The sequence below is a fragment of the Geotrypetes seraphini genome, chromosome 5, assembly GCF_902459505.1.
Source record: "Geotrypetes seraphini chromosome 5, aGeoSer1.1, whole genome shotgun sequence".
NCBI classification, from domain to species: domain Eukaryota; kingdom Metazoa; phylum Chordata; class Amphibia; order Gymnophiona; family Dermophiidae; genus Geotrypetes; species Geotrypetes seraphini.
In genome coordinates this window covers 149,264,711-149,287,266 of record NC_047088.1, presented here as the reverse complement: position 1 = coordinate 149,287,266, position 22,556 = coordinate 149,264,711, and the positions used below count along the sequence as shown (strand labels likewise).

The 22,556-nt window shown below is 44.4% G+C and overlaps 1 protein-coding gene across 10 annotated transcripts in view; it reads left to right on the top strand.

Annotated features, from left to right (window-relative positions):
* Positions 1 to 22,556, top strand: part of ABI2 (abl interactor 2) — a 319,399-nt gene that overhangs the window by 63,181 nt on the left and 233,662 nt on the right. For all 10 annotated transcript variants that reach the window (XM_033946881.1, XM_033946880.1, XM_033946879.1 and 7 more), the window contains exon 3: positions 5,842 to 6,018. In XM_033946881.1, coding sequence (XP_033802772.1) covers positions 5,842 to 6,018 — 177 coding nt within the window. The remainder of the gene's footprint in view (positions 1 to 5,841; positions 6,019 to 22,556) is intronic.

The following is a 22,556-nucleotide window of genomic DNA, read 5'->3' as shown; positions in this document are numbered from 1 at the left end:
CTGTTTGGGGAGTCCATGGATACCACCACGCAAAAGCTTTCTGCCCATGAGACACAGTGGGACACCTTGTTGAAAAATAAGAAGAAGCCTCCTCCTCCTCGTCCATTTAGACAACAACCATCGTATCAGAGGAGGTTTTCTGCTCGGCCGGTTCAGCCTCATCCTCCTCAACCTCGGAGGCAATGCCAACAGCACCAACAGGCTCGTCAGCAACAGCCGCCTACCGTAAAGCCTGCCCCTCAAACTAAGCCGACGCAGCCCTTTTGACTCCCTTCTCCAGGGCATTGCCAGTCTTCCTCCCTCCTGTCCTCTTCCACAGCCCATAGGAGGTCGACTTCACGTTTTTCACTCTCGATGGGAAGTAATCACCACCGACCAGTGGGTGCTCTCGATCTTAGCCCACAGCTACTCCCTCAACTTCCAGACTCCTCCGCCCTTAGGCCTACCAAAAGAGTCTGCTTCCAACAAATCTCAGTCCCTCCTTCTCGCTCAAGAGGTTCAATCCCTCCTTCTTCTCAATGCCATCGAAGAAGTTCCTCAAGATCAGCGAGGCCAGGGATTTTACTCCCGGTACTTTCTAGTACCCAAAAAGACCGGAGACCTCAGACCAATATTAGATCTCAGAGATCTCAACAAATGTTTGGTCAAGGAGAAGTTCAAAATGCTATCTCTTGCCACCCTATACCCTCTTCTCTCTCAGGGCGACTGGCTATGCTCCCTTGATCTCAAGGAGGCGTACACACACATTCCTATCCATCTGACGTCCAGGCAATATCTACGCTTTCTCATCAACCAACATCATTATCAGTACAAAGTGTTACACTTCGGCCTTGCCTCCTCTCCCAGGGTGTTCACCAAATGTCTGATTGTGGTTGCGGCCTATCTCCGCTCTCACAAATTTCAAGTCTTCCCTTACCTGGACGACTGGCTGATCAAGGCTCATTCTCCTCAGGCGGTTCTGCTTGCCACCAATCAAACCATTCACTTCCTTCGACTGTTGGGGTTCGAAATCAATCTACCCAAGTCACACCTCATTCCAACTCAACGACTTCAATTCATTGGAGCCATTCTGGACACTATTCGGATGAGGGCGTTTCTTCCACCAAACCGCCTTCACACCATCCTTTATCTCTGTCAGCAGGTGTTTCAGCAAACTTCCATCTCTGCAAATCACATGATGGTGCTCTTGGGACACATGGCCTCCACAGTACATGTTACACCCTTCGCACGTCTCCACCTGCGTACTCAATGGACCTTAGCGACCCAGTGGTCCCAAGTGACGGATCCTTGTTCACAACACATATCTGTGACCTCGTCTCTTCGACAGTCGCTTCTTTGGTGGTTGACATCTTCAAATCTATCCAGAGGTCTATTGTTCCATCTACCTCCTCATCAACTAGTCATCACCATGGATTCCTCCCCCTATGCCTGGGGGGCTCACTTGAACGAGTTCCAAACTCAGGGGTTTTGGACTACCCAGGAAAAGAAACACCACATCAATTTCCTGGAACTCCGAGCGATGTTTTATGCCCTCAAGGCATTTCAACATCTTCTCTTTCATCAAGTACTACTTATTTGCACAGACAATCAAGTTGCAATGTACTACATCAACAAACAGGGACGGACGGGCTCCCGCCTGCGGTGTCAGGAAGCCCAAAGGATTTGGTCTTGGGCGATAGCTCGTCACTTATTCCTGAAGGCTGTCTACATTCAAGGGGAACAGAATTCCTTAGCAGACAATCTCAGCAGAATTCTTCAACCTCACGAATGGTCTCTCGATCCCACGACTCTTCAGTCCATTTTCGCTCAATGGGGCACTCCTCAAGTGGACCTTTTTGCAGCTCCCCACAACCATCAGCTGCCCCTGTTTTGCTCCAGACTCTACTCCTCACCGTCTGGCGCCCGATGCATTTCTCCTGGATTGGACCAGTCTCTTCCTATTTGCATTTCCCCCTCTACCGCTCATGCTGTGGACATTGTTCAAGCTCAAGAGGGAACGGGCCACCATGATTCTCATAGCTCCACGGTGGCCCAGGCAACACTGGTTCTCCCTTCTACTTCAACTCAGTTCCAGGGAACCCATACCTCTTCCACTGTTTCCGTCTCTGCTTACTCAGCATCAACAGTCCCTTCTGCATCCCAACCTGCAGTCTCTGCACCTGACAGCTTGGTTTCTCTCGGGCTGACTTCGGCCCATTCACTCCTTTCTCAGCCTGTCCGTTCTATCATTGATGCTTCCAGGAAACCGGCCACTCTTCAGTGTTATCAACAGAAGTGGTCTCGGTTTTCTTCCTGGTGCCTCTTACATCACCATAATCTCATGTCTCTAGCAGTGGGACTGGTGTTGGACTATCTTCTTTCCTTGTCTGACTCTGGCCTTAAATCTACTTCTATCAGAGTTCATCTTAGTGCAATTGCTGCTTTTCATGAGCCGGTCCATGGAAAATCCCTCTCGGCTCATCCTTTGGTTTCTAGGTTCATGAGGGGCCTTTTCAATGTGAAACCACCTCTTAGGCCCCCTCCTGTAGTCTGGGATCTCAATGTGGTTCTTTCTGCTTTGATGAAGCCTCCTTTCGAACCTTTGGCCACAGAGCATTTCAAATTTCTTATTTGGAAAGTGGTCTTCCTTATAGCTCTCACTTCTGCCAGGAGGGTCAGTGAGCTGCATGCACTAGTGGCCGATCCACCTTTCACTGTTTTTCACCATGATAAGGTGGTCCTCCGTATACATCCAAAATTTCTCCCTAAGGTTGTGTCTGACTTTCATCTTAATCAATCCATTGTCCTCCCTGTATTTTTTCCGAAGCCTCATTCTACTCCAGGTGAACAGGCTTTGCATACCTTAGACTGTAAACGTGCTCTGGCTTACTATCTTGAACGCACCAAACCTCACAGATCGTCTCCTCAACTGTTTTTGTCCTTTGATCCTAACAAGTTGAGTCATCCTGTATCTAAACGCACCCTGTCCAATTGGCTTGCTGCTTGCGTTTCATTCTGTTATGCTCAATCGGGCCTGACACTGGAAGGTTTTGTCACAGGCCACAAGATTAGAGCTATGGCAGCGTCTGTAGCTTTCCTCCGTTCCACTTCCATTGAGGAAATCTGCAAGGCTGCTACTTGGTCCTCAGTTCATACTTTTACATCTCACTATTGTCTGGATGCATTCTCCAGACGGGATGGACACTTCAGCCAATCTGTTTTACAAAATTTGTTTTCCTAATGGCCAACCTTCCCTCCATCCCTCTCTTTGTTAGCTTGGAGGTCATCCATCAGTCAAGAATACGCTGCCTGCTTGTCCTGGGATAAAGCACAGTTACTTACCGTAACGGGTGTTATCCAGGGACAGCAGGCAGATATTCTTGCGTCCCTCCCACCTCCCCGGGTTGGCTTCTTAGCTGGCTTATCCTAACTGGGGACCGCGTGCCTTCGTCGGGCGGGAAGGCACTCGCGCACGCGCGGTGCGGCCTAACTAGAACTTTCTAAGTTCTTAGAGTGCAATCACTCTAAAATTGTCCGTACCGGGGCTCCGTCGGTGCCTTCACCCATCAGTCAAGAATATCTGCCTGCTGTCCCTGGATAACACCCGTTACGGTAAGTAACTGTGCTTTGTGTAGAAGTTATCTAACCAGTGATGGTACCTGACAGAAGAAGTTGAACCGTTTGCACTTTTCAGCAAACATGCTTTTAATCACTTGACAGTGTCAAACAGAATGTTGCTTCAAAGCTGTTGAACACACAATATTTAATTCAAAAATCATAAATTATTAAAAACTGAAAATTTTTTCAATAAAAATAATTATCCAAAAAGGAGGTTTTGACCAGTGATAGTACTCCTATCCCCAAATTGGTGTCTTTCCATTGATTGGACTTCGGGGTTCTTTGAGGTCTTTTTTCCTCCTTTTGCATATGCCACATTTAGTGTTCTACACTTAATTGCCTTAGGTACTTTTGGAACACTAAACAAGCTTTTTCACTCAAACTTTGGTTTGTTGTGCCACTGGGGCTTGCATACATCTGAAATGCTGCAAGCTATGCTTTCACAGGGCCTCCCAAGGCGAACAGGTTTCAGCAGAGATGCCAGACTAACGATGTACCACCCATCTGAGCAGTGTTGGAGGCGGAGGATAACATTTTCATGCAACAACAGCAACAACATCAAATTTATTCTGCGCAGAAGAAAGGCCCTGCAATCTACTATTCTGCCTTAAAAACTTGATGACGATGAAGTCACTAGGACTCGCACAAGCCGATAGCACCTAACAGGGAGGAGGAATGCCAAGGTGTTATGGAAATCAATGGCTATGACAATATCAGGGCCCAGGTTCTAAATGTTTAACCATGCATTCAGGTTATCCAGTGTTTTATCATTGTCAGCCTTAAATTTTGCATGTAGCTGGGGGGAGGAGGGAGGAGGGTGTTTATTCCATATCCCACCCTTAACTGATCAAAAAATCAATTGGCTTTAGAAACATGTTGAACTATACTAGGAGAACAGTGTCTCCTGTAAAACCCCACAGAACAAAATGGAAAAAGCTGAGCCAGTGTCTCCCAGGACAGCTGCTTATGTATTACCCTTTGGTTTGCCCCATTTTTAATCTAACAGTGTACCTCTTAGCCCTAGGATAGATAGATCAGTAGTAGCAACTGATGGTCAACAAGATCAAAAACTGCTTAGAAGTATAGGAGCACTAACACTGTCCTCTTCCCGCAATTTGCAATCCATCAACCTAACCAAAAATATTTCTTGACTTGTTCTTTCTCATTTGAAAGTACAGAGTTTATTATATAGATCAAAGAAACAAACACCTATTTTAATGCATTTTTGAATTGTATTTAGATACTAGAAAAAATATATAGGTTGAGGTCAAAAAAAATAACCTCTAGAAGTTTTCTCAGCAGCCATTTGAAATTTGAATGTGAAGTTTTACAACTTTGTTACTATCCCAGTGGAATGAGATTCTTTAAATATGATGAAGTTACACAGACTTTTTAGCGAGACCACCTTGCAGTTTTTTGCATGTTCAAAAATGTTTGCACTTTAAAACCTCCATTATTTAGGGGGAAAAATTCCCAGGGGTACCAACTTACTTTTAATGATGTCACAGTGATGTAGACTTTTGTTTGGGGAGCAATATAAGAGAGTTATCACAAGCTCCACCCAAATCCACAGACAGTCACCGAACTCAAAAGAAGTACTGCAGATGATCTGGGACAGTCCGTCACAAGGCCCAGTTGACAATTCTCAAAGTGACTGAAGGCCTGTGTTAAAGTTGGGGTAGACACTTTGAGCATTCACAGTGACTGTGAAATTCTAACACATTCAGGTCCTTTTACATAGGTGTGCTGCCAGGCAGCTCATCCTATTCCTATGGCTGGCTTGGCATTTAGCAAATTCTGCTTAGCAGTGCATCTTTGTAAAAGCCCACCATTGTTAATTGAATCATTTGAATGATAATTTTATTGTGGTTTTTAGCGCAAACATTTTTAACATGCAGTAGTAGAATTAGTAACATTTTAGAGTTACTACCTAGCATCAACATAGCTTAAGATAATTAATTGTTTAATTGTAATATGCAAGTATAATGACTAAATAAAATTTCTCATTGAAATTCAAAGCAGTTGCTGAGAAAGTGACAAGCTCTAGGGGGGATTACTTTTTTTTTTTTTTTTTGCCTCCCTCTGTATAAGGATGTGAAGACTTACAAAGACACTGTACTATGTGGTGGTGATCTGAGAAGCCTGAAACCTGGACAATTAAGGTCTGAGTTTTTATTTTTTGAGTATTAATAAATGTGACTTGCTGAATAATTGGTAACTAGGAACTTTTTGTGTGTTTTCTAGACGGTGGATATTCACAAAGAGAAAGTTGCTAGGAGAGAAATTGGTATCTTGACTACAAACAAAAACACCTCAAGATCTCATAAAATTATTGCCCCAGCCAACCTTGAACGACCAGTACGCTATATTAGGAAACCTATTGACTATACAATTCTAGATGACACTGGACATGGTGTGAAGGTAGGTGTTGATGCCATTTGTTACATAGTCTTGAACTGCAGATGTTAGAAATGTAGCATGAAGAAATCTATTTTAGGAAAATTGATTATTCCAGATTTGTAGTCCTTCTGCATTTTACATTTATTATATTAGATGTAAATTTAACAATCTATTCTGAGACTTTGAAGAAAGTATTGTGATATAAAGCAAAATTTACCTTTTTTTCTTCTATCAGAAGAATTGAATAAATAAAAATGTGGAAATATTTTGAAATCTCCTGACTAACCTGATATCTACAAATATTTAAATCTAGAAATGTACTTTTTGTTTTTAAATTGGTAGTTTCTCATTCCAACAACTAATGGATTTGATAGCCAGGTCAATTTGATAAATTCTTTTTAATGTAACTAGATTTTACATAAATGCTTCATCAACATTTTACTTTGATTTACATGTTCTGAAAGTATAGATTAATCTGCCAAGTAACTGATTACAGTAAATGGTGGGTTGCTTTGGTATTCAGAAAATGTTTGCTCTGCATTCTTTTATTTAAACCTGAAAGTCTTCTGAATGAAATACTGAATTCCCCCCCTCTTTTTTTTAGTACAAAATAGTTTAATGCTAGGGGGAGAGTGGCATAGTGGTTAAACCTACAGCCTCAGCACGCTGCTCGTTGTGATCCTGGGCAAGTCACTTAATCCCCCTCATTGCCCCAGGTACATTAAATATATTTTGAGCCCACCAGGACAGGCAGGGGAAAATGCTTGAGTACCTAAATAAATTAATGTAAACCGTTCTGAGCTCATTTGGGAGAACGGTATAAAAAATAAAATAAATAAGCTTCTGCTTAATATTCATTTATTTTTAATAAAATTATTCATACTTGAATACGCAATTGAAGAAATGAAATGATTTTCAATTTTTCATAACTATCCCTGGTAAGGCAAAATGAGATGAATTACCAAGAAATGTGTGTTTTAGAACACTGTAAAATATTTAATTTCTCTAATTAACTGAAATTGAAGACCAGACCATTATTTCAGTTTCACTGAAGCCATCGCTATTGCTAGTTTTGATAGAAAGTGGTAATGCACCTCCTTTCCTTGATTTTTACATTACATTGCATTGGTGTTTTCTATCCTGCTAATACCTTTCAGTTCTAGGCGGTTTACAACAAGAGTTGGCCTGGGCATTTCCAGGGAGAATACATGGTTAATAAATGTTGTATGCATTGGGATCTGTGGAGGGTCGATCGGGTTTAGTTAGATCATTTGACAAATTTCTTGAATAGAAAAGTTTTAAGTTCTTTCTTCAATGTTTTGTAGTTGGGCATCATAGTCAGCAGATTGGAGAGGTGGCGGTCTAGTTTCGCTGCTCTGGTGGCTAATAGTCCGTCGTATATTTTTTTGCTTTGTATACTTATGTATAAGTCAAGAAATGTCTTAAAAATTCCCTCAATAAACCAGGACTGTGTTATGAGTCATTCCTATCAATACCATGTAGCACGTTTGCTATTGTTAGCTAAGTACGGTAGACAGAAGCTGGCACTGCTGAAATTACTTTAAAGACTAGTCGGTACTAGATGTGTCCCTGGTTGTAGGAAGACCTCTTATTTCATTGTGAGCTTGAAATGTGCTCAAATTTAAAGAGAAGCGGTTTGGAGGAGGAGGTGGCAAGTGAGATGGGAGGGTTAAAATAGTAGTGATTGTTGTAAAATTTGTAAATGATCTGTCTGGTTGAAAGTTTGTGCTAATCATGTAGATTGAGAGGGGGGTGTTTCTTTTTTTTTTTTTTTTAGTTCATTAATTTTATTGAATATTATAAGTAATATACAGAAGGCAGTTCAAATACATAAAAATTGAATAAAAAATAGTGATGTAGAAACAAAAGAAACCATAATTACGGTAATTTGCATATAGTAGATTAGTAAGAAGAATTCAGAGTATTTGAAACTGCTAAGAAAAGAAATAGAAAGGATAGAAAAACAGAGAAGATGAAGTAAAAGAAAAAAGAAAAAAGAGAGATAAAGAGAGAGAAAGAGAGAGAGGCAGAAGTGTCTACAAGGCAGAATGAACATATGAATCTAAGAATGACCAAGGTGATTTATTTCGCATCAAATTTGTAGAAAAACGAGAAATCGTGTTCTTTTCATATGCATATGATTCGAATTTGTGGTACATGCTCAAGGAGTTCCACCAAAAGGTGTAGTCTAGTAGTGTGGGTGACTTCCAATTTTTCAAAATGTGCATAAGAGCTGTCACAATCATAATGTCAATAAGTTTAGGAGGACAGTTTGATAGTGCGAAACAAGGGTGTTGAGAACGAAGGATTATAATGTCTATGGAAATAGCTTCTGAACATTTGGTAATAGATTTTATGGTGTCCCAGATACAAATCCAAAAGGAGTGAACCATAGTACAGTGAAGAAGCATGTGATCAAGAGTTCCAGGCTCTTTCAAACAGTTCCAACAGGTAGGGTCTTGTTTCAGTTTCACTTTCCACATTCGAAATGGAGTCCATACTACATTCCACATAACAAAGAACATTGATTGCGAAACTCTTGAGGATAATAGAGGACGATTTGTAGATGACCAGAAGAGTTCCCAATCTATTTCAGAAAGCGTGGTCTTTAGGATAGAGCCCCAATGGTTCATGGATTGAGGTGTAAAGGTGAAGGTGTGATCTCTTAAGATGCTATAAAAAAGAGATATCGCCCTACCTTTCAGTAAAGCCAAAGTAGACCAGTGACGAATAGTTTGTTGAGAGGTCATAAAGTCAGGGCGCATTTGCACATTAGCTAGTATTCCAGTAAGCGTAAGCCATTGAGGATATACAGAGGATGGGAGTGAGTTTACAGAACAAAAAGTATCAAATGGGATAAATGAAGAGGAGGAAATCAATTGATGAACAAACCACACCCCCGCCCGTTGCCACCTCTTCCATGAAAGGGATCTACCCTTATTTTGAATTTTAGAATTATTCCAAAGAGACATAAGTGGACCTTCAGCAACAGAGATCTCAGCCGCTGCATCTAATAGTTGAAAAGCATGTTGCGTTGCACTCAACAAAGAATATTTTCTCAAGTGTCTAGGTATCGACACTGTAAGGAAGCAAGAGATGTGTAGTGGTGCACATAAAAAGCATTCCATTTCAAACCATGCTGGTTTATCCTGTGGATAAGAGTTAACAATCCAGTGAGCTCCGTATTTGGCTAAGGAAGCGATGTAGTAATAATAAAAATCAGGTAAATTTAAGCCACCATTAATCTTAGAGGCCTTCAGCTTGGCGAGAGCAATACGAGGTTTTTTCTTGTTCCAAATAAATTCAGAAATTTTCATATTAAGCCAATGAAAGAGTGATTTATGGCAGAGAAGGGGAAGCATAGATAGAGTGTAATTAATTTGTGGGGCTAAGGTCATTTTAATAGAGGCTATTCTACCCCACCAGGACAAATAAAGCGGGGACCAACGAGATGTAGTACTTGAAACTAAGTTTTTGATTTTAGATATATTAAGATCCTGAGCAAGTAATGGGTCTTTATGTATTAAAATCCCCAAATATTTTACAGCTCCCTGTGACCATGGAAAAGGAAAATGAGCTAGATCTGAGGAGGAAATGTGATCATTTAGCGGAAAAATCTCTGATTTCTCCCAATTAACAGAATATCCAGATATTTGAGAGTATTGAGAGACGATGTGGATAAAATGAGGTAAAGAGATAAGAGGATCTTTGAGAAAGAGAAGAACATCGTCAGCGTAAGCTGCTAGTTTAATCTCTCGATTGGACGAGGGAATACCTTTAATTAAGGAACATTGTCTGATAGCTGTCAATAGAGGTTCCAATGCTAAATCAAATAATAATGGTGAAAGGGGACAGCCTTGACGGGTACCTCTATGGAGGGAAAATCTATTAGAGAGAGAGTTGTTAATCAGGATACGAGCCGTGGGTTGTCTGTATAATGTTTCTATCCAGTCTGTAAAGAAAGAACCAAAGTTGTACCATTTCAGTACTCGGAATAAGAAAGGCCACTCCACTCGGTCAAAGGCCTTCTCGGCATCAATGGCTAGACCAATCACAGGATCCGACATTGATTTGGCGTGAGCATTGATATGATGAAATAAACGAAGATTATCTCCAATGTATCTATATTTGATGAATCCAGTTTGATCTCCATGTACGAGAGATGGGATCACTGTGGTGAGTCTTAGTGCAAGTAATTTAGCCATAATTTTGTAGTCCAAATTAAGAAGAGAGATAGGACGAAAATTTTTAACCAGAGTAGCATCTTTGTCTGGCTTGGGAATAACTACAATCGTGGCCTCAGCGAAATTAAATTGTTTGTCCGGAGTGGAGTGGAGGAAATCATAATATGTAAGGAGTTGAGGGGGGTGTTTCTGCAGGGAAATGTGTATGCCAATTGTCAGGTAACCTAAAGACAACTATGGCTAAAAGTCATTTGCTTGGCTGATGGCTCAAGCAGTAGGTTCAAAGAAGAAGTTTAGCTGGTATAGGATAGTGACATTCTGATTGCCTTTTTTTTAAACTGGGTGTGTGTGTGCTGAGAAATTACTGATTCCTGAATAAAACATTCTCCTTGAATAGAAAGAGTGAAATGATTTTTTTCTAGAATATTTTGCTCTAGCAAAGTTAAGTGAGTGAGTTATGAATAAAACTGAATTACTACTATTAATTATTTGATTAATTATTAATTGAAGCATATTAGTGAGGAATGTAATATATAATTCTTGCATACTGAAATCTGATGACTTGGCAATTCCCTCATGGCTTTAAGTCTGTTCTGACTGCTATTGAAATTTGTGAAGCTGTGGGCTTTGGAAAGAGGGGGTAGATTTTGGAAAGATAAGTGGGGAAGAGAAAGAGAGGGAGCAATATTTAGAGGGGAGGGAGCAATGTGGGACCCAGTCTTGACAGGTCACATCATTTTTGGCCATTTTTAGTCTTAAAACTGCCCTTGACTTATAGATGAGTATATATGGTAGTATATCTAATGCCTATATGTTGCAGCAGGAAATAACTTCCTTTCTTTAGTTCCTCTCCAGACCAGTACAAAACCTTTTGGCTGGAATTCAAGTAGCTGTGCTTCCCCCTGTTCTCAGTCTCAGCAGGTGTGGTAAACTGTTGCCAGGCTTCCCTTGGTTATTGTAGGCCTGTTGGAAGTTAATAGCCTTCTTGTCCATGTCTGGTGCCGGACTAAGCTTGGGACCCTTTCGGGGGTCCATCCATCCTCGGGTGTGTCACTCTTGATGGGTCACGAGTTGATTTCCTCCCCCATTTCCTGCACCTCCCCAAATTTTTCTAGACGTGCCTCAGCTGTAAGGCTTCCTACCATTACTGGCAAGACATATGGCTTAGAGAGCTAGTGGAGTCTGTTCTGACAGGGAAAATATAAAAATCCTGAGGCAGTGCCAGTCTGAAGGGAGCCTTCAATTGACTTTAATTGATTTTTTGTTGTTAACTGGCACTTTTTCTTTCAGCTAGGTTGCGATTGCGCAATAGCATTTTCAAAGGAAGAAAGTGCTCAATTTGCACCAGACACGAGGTAGCTTTGGCCGGCCTGTGATTGCAGTGTGCAGGTCGCCATGAAGGGGAATCCTCATCGGCTTCGTGTACCGGTGAGCAGGGTTCCCGTTCACGAGTACCTCACGTGCCGGCAGCTGACAGCGGGAAAGAACGGGCTTCCCCCGCCGCCCATGCAGGAATTTCCTCAGCTGCCGATGTTCAGGGAGATAAGGTTTCCTTTAGCGCCGAAGCTGCTAGGGACTCCCTTACAGCTGCTGCTGACTTGCCTGCTTTAGCAGCTGGGGTGGTTCAGGCTTCCCAGCCGCTACAGGCCTCGGGGGGGGGGGGGGGGGGAGTGTTTTCAGTAAGCTTTGCTCCAATTTTGGTGGGAAATGCCTCCATTTTGTTTGGAGCCTCAGGTGACCTTCCCCCTGTATTGCTTTGGCAGTGAGTTGCATTGGGCTGCCAGAAGGGGTTTCCCTTGATTTTGTTTTAGCCTTGTGCAAGGCTTATCTTCAGGTGGCTGGGGGGTCTTGCTTCTGCCCCCGGGGTCTCGGGGGAGGGAGGTTCTTTCTGCGTCCACTCCGGTTCGGCCCCCCTCAGCGCAAGTTTCGTCCACGTCTCTTCCTCTTTCTTCTAAGCGGCCAAGGGTCTCTTGGGATGATGATTTTTTTGTATGGGGAGCAGTTTTCGCTTGATGAGGATCTGGACCCCATGGGGTCTTCCAGGAACCTCTCGGAACCCCCGCTTGTGGTGGACCGCCTGCTTCGAGGGATCTGCTCAGCCTCCCGCTCTTCCTATGCATCAGTATATTTGGGATATTGTGCTTGCGCAGTGGAAGGCGCTGGAGTCGCCTTTTCGTTTTGCGTTCTCTATGGCTCGCCTGTATCCAATCCCGGAGGGGGATAGGGATATCTTGAAGTCGCCAGTGGTGAACGCGGTGGTTTTGGTCATCGTGAAGTGGCATACGGTGCCAGTTGAGGGCGGCTCGGCTTTGAGGGACTCTGAGGAGCGTAGGTTGGAGTCTCTTATGCAGAATTTTGATGTCACTGCCCTAGCAGTCCAGGTGGTGATGTGTGGCGGTCAGGTGGCTTGGGCTTGTTTTTGGTGGGCCGAGTGTGTCCTTGACCGGGAGTTTAATGACTGATCCTTGGTGAAACAGGAAGTAGCTAAAATTGAGATGGGCGCTTCTTAACATAAGAACATAAGCAGTGCCTCTGCTGGGTCAGACCAGAGGTCCATCATGCCTAGCAGTCCGCTCACGCAGCAGCCCATCAGGTCTAGGACCTGTATAGTAATTCTCTATTTATACCCTTCTATCCCTTTTTTCTTCAGGAAATCATCTAATCCCCTCTTGAACCCCAATACCGTACTCTGTCCTATCACACCCTCTGGAAGTGCATTCCAGGTGTCCACCACCCTTTGGGTGAAGAAGAACTTCCTAGCATTGGTTCTGAATCTGTCCCCTCTTAATTTTTCTGAATGCCTTCTCGTTCTTGTAGTTTTCAAAAGTTTGAAGAACCTGTCCCTCTCCACTTTCTCTATGCCCTTCATGATCTTGTAAGTCTCTATCATGTCCCCTCTAAGCCTCCGCTTTTCCAGGGAAAAGAGCCCCAGTTTCTCTAATCTTTCAGCATATGAAAGGTTTTCCATACCCTTTATCAATCGCGTCGCTCTTTTCTGTACTCTCTCGAGTATCGCAATATCCTTCTTAAGGTACGGCGACCAATATTGGACGAAGTACTTCAGATGCGGGCTCACCATTTCCCGATACAACGGCAGGATTACTTCTTTCATTCTGGTTCTAATACCTTCCTTGATAATACCCAGCATTCTGTTCGCCTTCTTAGAGGCTGCTGTGCACTGTGCCGACGGCTTCATTGTCTTGTCCACTATTACCCCCAAGTCCTTTTCTAGGGTACTTTCACCCATTACCAGCCCTCCCATCGTATAGCTGTACTTCGGGTTTCTGTTTCTTACATGCAAGACTTTAAATTTCTCTACATTAAACTTCATGTGCCATCTCGTCGCCCACTCTCCTAGTTTGTTCAGGTCCCTTTGTAAATCCTCACAGTCCTCTTTAGTCCCAACTCCACTAAATAGTTTGGTGTCATCTGCGAATTTTATTACTTCGCACTTCGTCCCTGTTTCTAGATCATTTATAAATACATTAAACAGCAGCGGCCCGAGTACCAGCCCCTGCGGAACACTACCCGTGACCCTCCTCCAGTCCGAGTAGTGGCCCTTCACTTCTACCCTTTGCTTTCTACCCGCCAACCAATTTTTGATCCATCTATGTACGTCTCCTTCCACCCCATGGTTCTTTAGTTTCCGTAGTAGGCGTTCATAGGGTACCTTGTCAAAGGCTTTTTGGAAATCTAAGTATACGATGTCTATGGGGTCCCCTTTGTCCATTCTTTTGTTAATTCCTTCAAAGATGTGCAATAAGTTCATTAGGCACGATCTTCCCTTGCAGAAGCCATGTTCCCTTGTTTTCATCAGTTTATTTCTTTCTAGATGCTCATCGATGCTGTCTTTTATCAGCGCTTCCGCCATCTTCCCCGGAACCAAAGTCAGACTTAACAGTCTGTAGTTCCCCGGATCACCTCTTGATCCTTTTTTAAAGATGGGCGTAATATTAGCTATCTTCCAATCCTCCGGGATCACGCCTGTTTTCAGGGATAGGTTACAAACCTGCTGTAGTAGTTCCGCTATTTCTTTCTTTAGTTCTTTCAGTACCCTAGGGTGGATTCTGTCCGGGCCTGGAGATTTGTCAGTTTTTAATCTATCTGCTTATGTACGTCTTCGAGGCTTACCTCCATTGATGTTAATTTTTCTGCTTGATCTCCTGTGAAGATTTTTTAAGTTTCCGGCTCGTATTGATGAAAAGAACATGTTTAGTCTATCCGCCACTTCTTTTTCCTCCTTCACCACTACTTTCCTATCTTCTTCATCCAGCGGTCCCATCTCTTCCCTTGCCGTCTGCTTCCCTTTAACATATCTGAAGAACGGTTTGACATTTTGTGCTTCCCTGGCTAGCCTCTCTTCATATTCTCTTTTTGCTCTTCTAACCACGTGGTAACATTCTTTTTGATGCTTCCTGTGCTCTTTCCAGTTCTCCCCGGTTTTGTCCTTTTTCCATTTCCGCTTTTTTCACTTCTTTAGTTATCCACGCCGGGTCTTTTCGGTTCTTTTTGCATCCTTTTCTAAATCTGGGGATATACAGATTTTGCGCTTCGCTCACCGTTTCCTTGAATAATGACCAGGCTTGCTCTATAGTCTGCGATTTCTTTGAGCTATTCCTAAGTTTCTTTCTTACCATTACTCTCATTGCTTCGTAGTTTTCTTTCTTGAAGTTAAAAGTTGTCGCTGTGGTTTTTTCCCCCTTTGATATTCCTACTTCAACTTTGAACTTGATCATATTGTGATCGCTGTTTCCCAACGGTCCCACTACTTCCACTTCCTTTGCAGGTCCTCTTAGCCCATTGAGGATTAGGTCCAGAGTGGCATTCCCTCTCGTCGGTTCTCTGACAAGCTGCTCCATGAAGCAGTCCTGTATAGCCTCCAGGAATCTGGTCTCCCTAGCACATTTTGAGTTTCCAAGACTCCAGTCTATCCCGGGACAGTTGAAGTCTCCCATAACAATCGTGTTACCGCTTTTGCATTCTCGCCTTATCTCGGCTTTCATTTCTTCATCATTTGCTTCGGTTTGCCCAGGTGGACGATAGTACAGGCCCATCTTTATCTCGGGCCCATTCTTTCCTGATATTTTAACCCATAGTGATTCCAATTTGTTGGTTGCCGCCACTGTGTCCACTCTGGTCCAGTGTATATTATCCTTTATGTATAGGGCTATTCCTCCTCCTTTCTGATCTGACCTGTCTTCACGATAGAGTTTGTACCCCGGCAGTACTATGTCCCATTTGTTTTCTTCATTCCACCATGTTTCAGAGACCTCATTGATGTCTAGGTTTTCTTTTTTGGCCATGACTTCTAATTCTCCCATTTTGTTGCTTAGGCTCCTTGCATTAGTATACATGCAATTTAAGTCCTGGTATTCTTTTTGTCTTCATTTTCATTTCCTGTGCTACGTTATTCTTATCATCCTCTTCTTGATCTTTCAACTCTTGTTTTTTGCCCATTGTGTCTTCCCCCTATGCTACTTTCTTCTTATCATCCTCTTGATCTTCTCTTGTGCTACAATCCTTCTAACCTCTTCTTCTGGGTTAGTCAACTCCTGTAATTTGCCCGTTGTGTCTTCCCAGCATTTTTCCCACTCAGTATCTTCTTGGGATCCCTTCTTCCGAATCATTGACACTTGGTCGACTGTCGGCTTTCCCCGTCTCCTTAGTTTAAAGCTTGCTCTATTCCTCTCCTGTCATTTGCTAGAAGTCTAGTTCCTGCTGCACTCGGGTATAGTCCATCTCTCCTGAAGAGCTTGTTCTTGCCCAAAAACGTTGTCCAGTTCCTCATGAAGTGGAACCCCTCTTCCTCATTTATTGATTGTAGTTCCGTCTGCCTCTTCACATCTGCCCTCGGTACTGGTAGGATCTCTGAAAACGCTATCTTCTGAGTCCTCATCTTCAACTTCCTTCCCAGAATCTTGAATTGTTCGATCAGTGCATTCCTACTGTAGTCTCTCCTGCTGACAATATTTGTCCCGATGTGGATCATCACTGTACTCTTCAGTCTCTGCTCCTTCTAGGATCCTTTCAATTTTGTCCACGATGTCTTTTGCTTTTGCTCCTGGGGAGGCAGGTCACTAGTCGATACTCTCTCCCTCCTGCTATGTGGCTATCTACTTGCCTTTCAGCTGCCATGTATGATCTGTTGTGAGTGTCGGACAAGTCCATGACTCTCACGGTGGCCTCTCGTTGTATCCTGTGGCTCTGGGCTTGGTTGGCGGATGCGGCATTTAAGGCTAAGCTGACAAAATTTCCCTTTCGGGAGTCTTGTTTGGCAAGGATTTGGACAAATTGGTTCAGACCGTAATGGACTCTTCCTGAGGATTGTGCTCACCTGCGTGGGGTGGCATTACGCGGGGGCTTTTGCTTGATTTCCGCAGATGCCACTCTGGTCGAGGGGTAGCTTCTTTTCCTGTCACCAGGTCTCCCTGGGGCCGTTTTTCAGCGCATGCAGTCCTTTTGGGGGGCCCGTTGGAGGGATGTGATACCTCTGATGGTTCTCCCGCCACTCATCCAACCCAGTGACTCCTTTTGGTGCCTTCCCAGGTGCCAGTGGGTATCCAGTACTGCCCGATTTCTGATTCAAATCGATTCAATTTAAAAAAAAATAAAAAAATCGGTCTCCAGATTTGGTGATTGACCGTCCTCTACATGCCTTCTTAAAGCAGGAGCAGCAGTGCTGCCTCTTGCTGCCTGTCCACTGCCGCTGCTGCTCCTGCTTTAGGGGGCAAGGGAGGAGGATCAGTTGGGAAGGCTTGCATGTTCCCCCAACTTCCCCTGAAGGTTTGCATGTTCCCCCAGCTTCCCCTGAAGGCTTGCATGTTCCCCCAGCTTCCCCTGAAGGCTTGCATGTTCTCCCAGCTTCCCCTGAAGGCCTGCATGTTCCCCCAGCTTCCCCGCTCTTACCTTAAGATAATATGGCAGCCTGCAGGATTGCTGGTGCTGTAGCGATCCTTGCAGCTGCCATCGTCCTCAGCGGCACGTTCCCTCTGCCGCGGTCCCGCCCCTCCTCTGATGCCAGGGGCAGGATTGCGGCAGAGGGAACGTGCTGCTGAGGATGGCGGCAGCTGCAAGGATCACTACAGCACTGGTGATTCTGCAGGCTGCTGTATTATCTTAATAATAATAATAATTTTATTTTTATATACCACCAAAGTCATAGTAGTTTGAGGCGGTTTACAATAAGAAGAGCTGGACAGTCAGTGAAAAATTACAATGAAGTCTTCGAATACATGAATATTTGTAGGGAGGGAAAGAGACAGAGTAAAAGTGACAATGTAGGGACATCGAGTACATGTAAGTAGAATATAGGGATATGGATTTAAGAGTTCTTGGTTACAAATTGGTTAAATAGGCTAGTTTTAACTAGTTTTCTGAAGTTAAGATAGGATGAGGAGTGCTTAATGATGTTATCTAGCCAACTGTTCTGTTGACTTGCTTGGAAAGCAAGAGTTCTGTCCAGGAATCTTTTGTATCGGCAGGTTTTTATTATAGGGTGGCTAAACATATGTATTTTGCGTATAGGCCTGGTAAGAGCAGAGAAGCAGGGGGGGAACATGCAGGCCTTTAGGGAAAGCTGGGGGAACATGTAGGCCTTTAAGGGATGCTGGGGGAACATGCAGGCCTTCAGAGGAGGGAGGCCCTGGTGTAGAAATTCATGGAGGGAGGGGTTCAAAGACATGTGCATGTACCGGGGGGGAGGGGGGTTAAGAAATAATGGGTCTAAAAACAGAGGAGAGGTAGAGAGATGGTGGACAATGGGATTTAGGGAGGGAAGGAATAGAAAGGGAGAAAAGTTGGACACAAGGGATATTGTGGAGGGGGTGGGATAGGAGGATAGTTGGAAAGAGAAAGGGAGAGCTGGTGGACCATGGGGTAGTGGGGAAGGAGGGAGAGATGCTGGATGAAGGGTAGTTGAGAAAAGGAGAGATGGTGGATCTGGGGATGGTGGGGTTCATCACTGCAGATGTGGGGACGGAGATGAAAAAAAGGAAAGATGCCAGACCTCTGGGGGAGGGAAGGAGAGGACAGAGATGGAAGATGGATGGTTAGCATGGAAAAAGAAGAAAGTAGGAGATCTTGATCAGAAGACAACCAGAGCCTGGGACCAACATGATCTGAATAATGATCAGCCAACAAAAGGTAGAAAAAATAATTTTATTTTCTGTTTTGTGATTACAATATGTCAGATTTGAAATGTGTATCCTGCCAGAGCTGGTATTAGACCGCGAACGTGAGCTAGGATTTAACAGAAAGAAGAAAAGTCTCTTTTGTTCATTTTGTTTACACTACAGTGTGGGTAGGAGAGGGCAAAGGGGGTGAAGAGGCTATAAAATAAACCCAACAGGATGTTTGAAAAAAACACCCAATTGGGCAGGAAAATCAAATCAAAAAATTGATTCAATAGGCTGAATCGAATCGAATTTTTTTTTTCCTGAATTGGGCAGCACTAGTGCCCAATTATGGGATTTTTACCAGGGGTATGCAGAGATCAGACTTCTCCCCTAAAATCGGAGCCTCCTCCCATCCCAAGGAGTCCGTCTACCCTCTTCTGCCAAAATTTCTATCTTTAATTGTTACCAGTTTTTCCCACTGGTGCCCATCCTTCGTTCAAATGTACCAAATTAACAACTTACTTCTCATCAACATCTTATGTTATCTTTTTCACCTTCGCAGTCTTGCACCTTTGTAACTCAAAGCGCAATCTCCTTTCTCTTCTCCTACTTATGCTCTGAATATCGTCGACTGTATAATGCTACTCATTGTGAAACCGTGTAATACACAGACCCTGTAACTCTCCTGTTACTATCACTAGATGTTCAATGCTATACTCTGTAATTCGCTGTCTGTACAGTTTCTCTTCATTGTAAACCGCCTAGAAGTCGCAAGATTGTGGCGGTATATAAGAATAAAGTTATTATTATTATTATTATTATTATTATCACAATGGATCAGTGAGTCCTGGAGGTGATTCAGGACGGCTATATTCTAGAGCTTTCCCTCGCCTTGCCAGATCACTTTCTTGCTTCTCCTTGCCAGACAACATGGGAGAAATGGGCCTTTTGCCAGACGCCTCAAAAGCTGCTCGATCTCAAAGCTGTAGTTCCAGTGCCTCCCCCAGGAGTGTTGTACCAGCCGGTATTCTATTTACTTTGTGGTGTCCAAGAAAGAGGGGACATTTCGGCCCATCTTGGATCTGAAGGAGGCCAAAGAGGGCTCTCCAAGTTCTGTCTTTTTGCATGGAGATCCTGAGATCTGTCATTCTGGTGGTTCAACCGGGGGAATTCCTGACCCTCTCTCGATCTGACGGAGGCTTACTTGCATATTACGATTCGCACCTCCCATCAGCGGTTCCTTCGCTTTTGCGCTTTTGAGACAGCATATCAGTTTTGTGCACTTCCTTTTGGTCTGGCTATGGCTCCGCAGACATTCACCAAGATTTTTGTGGTCGTGGTGGCATCCTTGCGCAAAGAGGGCATTCTGGTTCACCCCTATCTGATTGAGTCCTTGTAGGAGAGCTCCTGAGTTATGGCTTGGGTTGTGGAGTTCCTGCAATTGCTGGGGTGGGTAGTCAACCTATCCAAGAGCTGGTTGGCTCAGTCTTAGCGCCTGGAGTTCCTCGGGGTCCTTTTTGACACCAGCTTGGGGAGGGTCTTCCTCCTGGAGGCCCGAGTGGTCGTTGTAGTCTTCTAATGGCTTCCCAGTATTCTCGGGTGCAAGATTTTCTCCAGGTCTTGGGGTCAATAGCGGCTTCCCTGGACATAGTTCAGTGTGCTCTGCTGCAGCGGTGGTTGCCCCAGTTGTGCAATATAGACTTTCCCGTTCCTCTGCAGGGGTTGGTTCATCGCAGTCTCTGTTGGTGTCTATCTGGTGCAGGGGGATGAGTCTGGATCAGCCTCAGTGGATCGTGCTTTTCATGGATGCCAGTCTCCTCGGCTGGGGAGCTTAGTGTCTCGGTCCATCGGCTCAGGCAGCTGGTCTCCGGAGGAGGTGTCTTGGTCGACCAATGTTCTGGAGACCAGAGCCATCTGACTGGCATTGGCTATCGTTCCAGATGTTGCTGATGGTCAAGTCGGTTCAGGTTCTCTCGGCCAATGCCACGGCGGTGGCCTATGTCAATTTTCAGTGGGGAACCAGGAGTCATCTGGTGGCGCAGGAGGCTCTCTGCTCATGGTTTGGGCTGAGACTTGTCTTCTGAATATCTCTGGCTTCCACATAGCAGGAGTGGAGAATGTCCAGGCGGACTTCCTCAGTCGTCATGTGCTAGATCCCAGAGAATGGTGTCTCGGACCCGCAGCCTTCGAGTTGATTGTGTAGTCTTGGGGTCGTCTGGTCATGGACCTGATGGCCATAAGTGTCGACGCCAAAGCGTCCCGGTTCTTCAGTCGGCCCAGAGATGTTCAGGCCGAGGGGCTGGATACTCTGGTTCAGCCTTGGCTGGCGGAGGACTTCCTGTATATGTTTCCTCTTTGGCCAATGGTGAACAGACATTGTTTGGCACCCCGGCCGCATGAACCTGGTGGCACCGGACTGGCCTGGTTACCTGTGGTACACAGATCTGGTTTGTCATCTCATTACATTACATTAGTGATTTTTATTCCGTCATTACCTTGCAGTTCAAGGTGGATTACATAAGAGGTTATCTAGACATTTCCAGAAGAGTTACAGAGTTGAATGGATTACTTCGGTGCTTCCTGCTGTGTTAATTTGTTTTGATGGATTTCTTGAATAGCAGGGTTTTTATTTCTTTTCTGAAGGTTTTGTAGTCTGGTGTTGTGGTCAGTAGATTGGATAGTTGGCGGTCTAGTTTCGCTGCCCCTCTCGTCAGACCTTCTGACTCACGGTCCCATTCCAATGTACGATCTGGGTCCCTTTTGTCTTATGGTATGGCTCTTGAGAAAGAACGCCTAGGTAAGATAGGTTATTCAGATAAGAGTGATCTCTACTCTCTTGCGATCCTGGAGGCTTTCCACTTCTTGGGCTTATGTGTGTGTTTGGTGTATTTTTGAGGAGTGGTGTATTTTTTAGGAGTGGTGTTCGCGCGTGGAGTGGTTTCATTTCACACCTCTTAGCCTTACTTCTTGGAGTTCTTGCAGGATGGCCTGGACAGGGGCCTGGCCTGGTCTTCTTTCCGGATTCAACTCGCGGCTTTGTCTGCGTTTCACGGTTAAGCGTTTATCTTCTTATCCGGACGTGGTCCACTTTTTGAGGGCATCCAAATTGCTTCGGCCTCCAGTGTGGCTGTGTGCTCCTGTCCCCGTACTTGTGCACCTTTCCATTGAGCCCCTGGGTTCCTGTTCATTGAAGGACCTTACTCTCAAGGTGGTCTTCCTGGTGGCCATTACTTCTGCGAGGTGCATTTCTCAGCTGCAGGCTTACTTTTGTAGGCCTCCCTTTCTGAAGTTTTCTTGGGAGCGTGTTGTGCCTGCAGCCTGTTCCTTTTTTTCTGCCGAAGGTGGTAGCGCGTTTTCATGTCAAGTCAGTCCATGGTCCTTCCAGGTCTTGGGTAGTTGGGAAAGCTCTTTGGAGCAGGGGCAGTTGTGCAAGTTGGATGTCTGTCAGGTTCAGCGGACCCAGGAGTTTCAGTGATCGGATCATTTTTGTCCTCTTAGCGGGTCCTCGTAAGGGGGATGGCATGTCCAAGGCTACCATTACGTACTGGATCAAGGAGACTATTGCTTCCGCATACCTTCTTCAGAAGAAGCCTATTCCAGATTTTCTTAAGGCTCATTCCTCTCGGGGTCAGGCAGCTTTTTGGGCTGAGTATTTTCTGATGCTTCCAGTGGATATCTGTAAATCCACGGTTTGGTCTTCTCTGTATTCCTTTGTGCGACACTACCAGGTACATCAGAGCGTGGTGTTTGGTGAGCGTGTTCTGGTGGCGTCCCTTAGGGAGTCCCACCCATGATGAGTACTACTGTGGTATGTCCCATCAGTGAACTGTACCAGTCTGGAGAGGCGCTAAATTTTATTTGTTTTAGACTCCCCTGACCGATACAGTCCCCCACCCTGTCTGTCTATTGTTCTTGTGAGATTCACGTGAAGAGTGTGAGAGATGTTTGTTTTTTTTTTGTTTTCTTTTTCTGTGGTTCTAGTATTTTTCTAGGGTTATAGAGATTAAAGAACAGCGGCTTTGGCTCAGCTGGCATAGCTGGTAAGCTGTGGGGACGTTTGCTGAAGGGGCTTTTTTCTGTGCAATTTCCAACAGTATTGCTCTATGCTAGCTGTTACTCCTGTTCTGAGTATTGTTACTGTTCTAATTAGCACTTCTTAGTTCTACTTGGCTGTTCGGCTATTAGGGGGAAGCACAGCTACATGTATTACAGCCAAAAGGTTTTGTCTGTCTCCACCTGC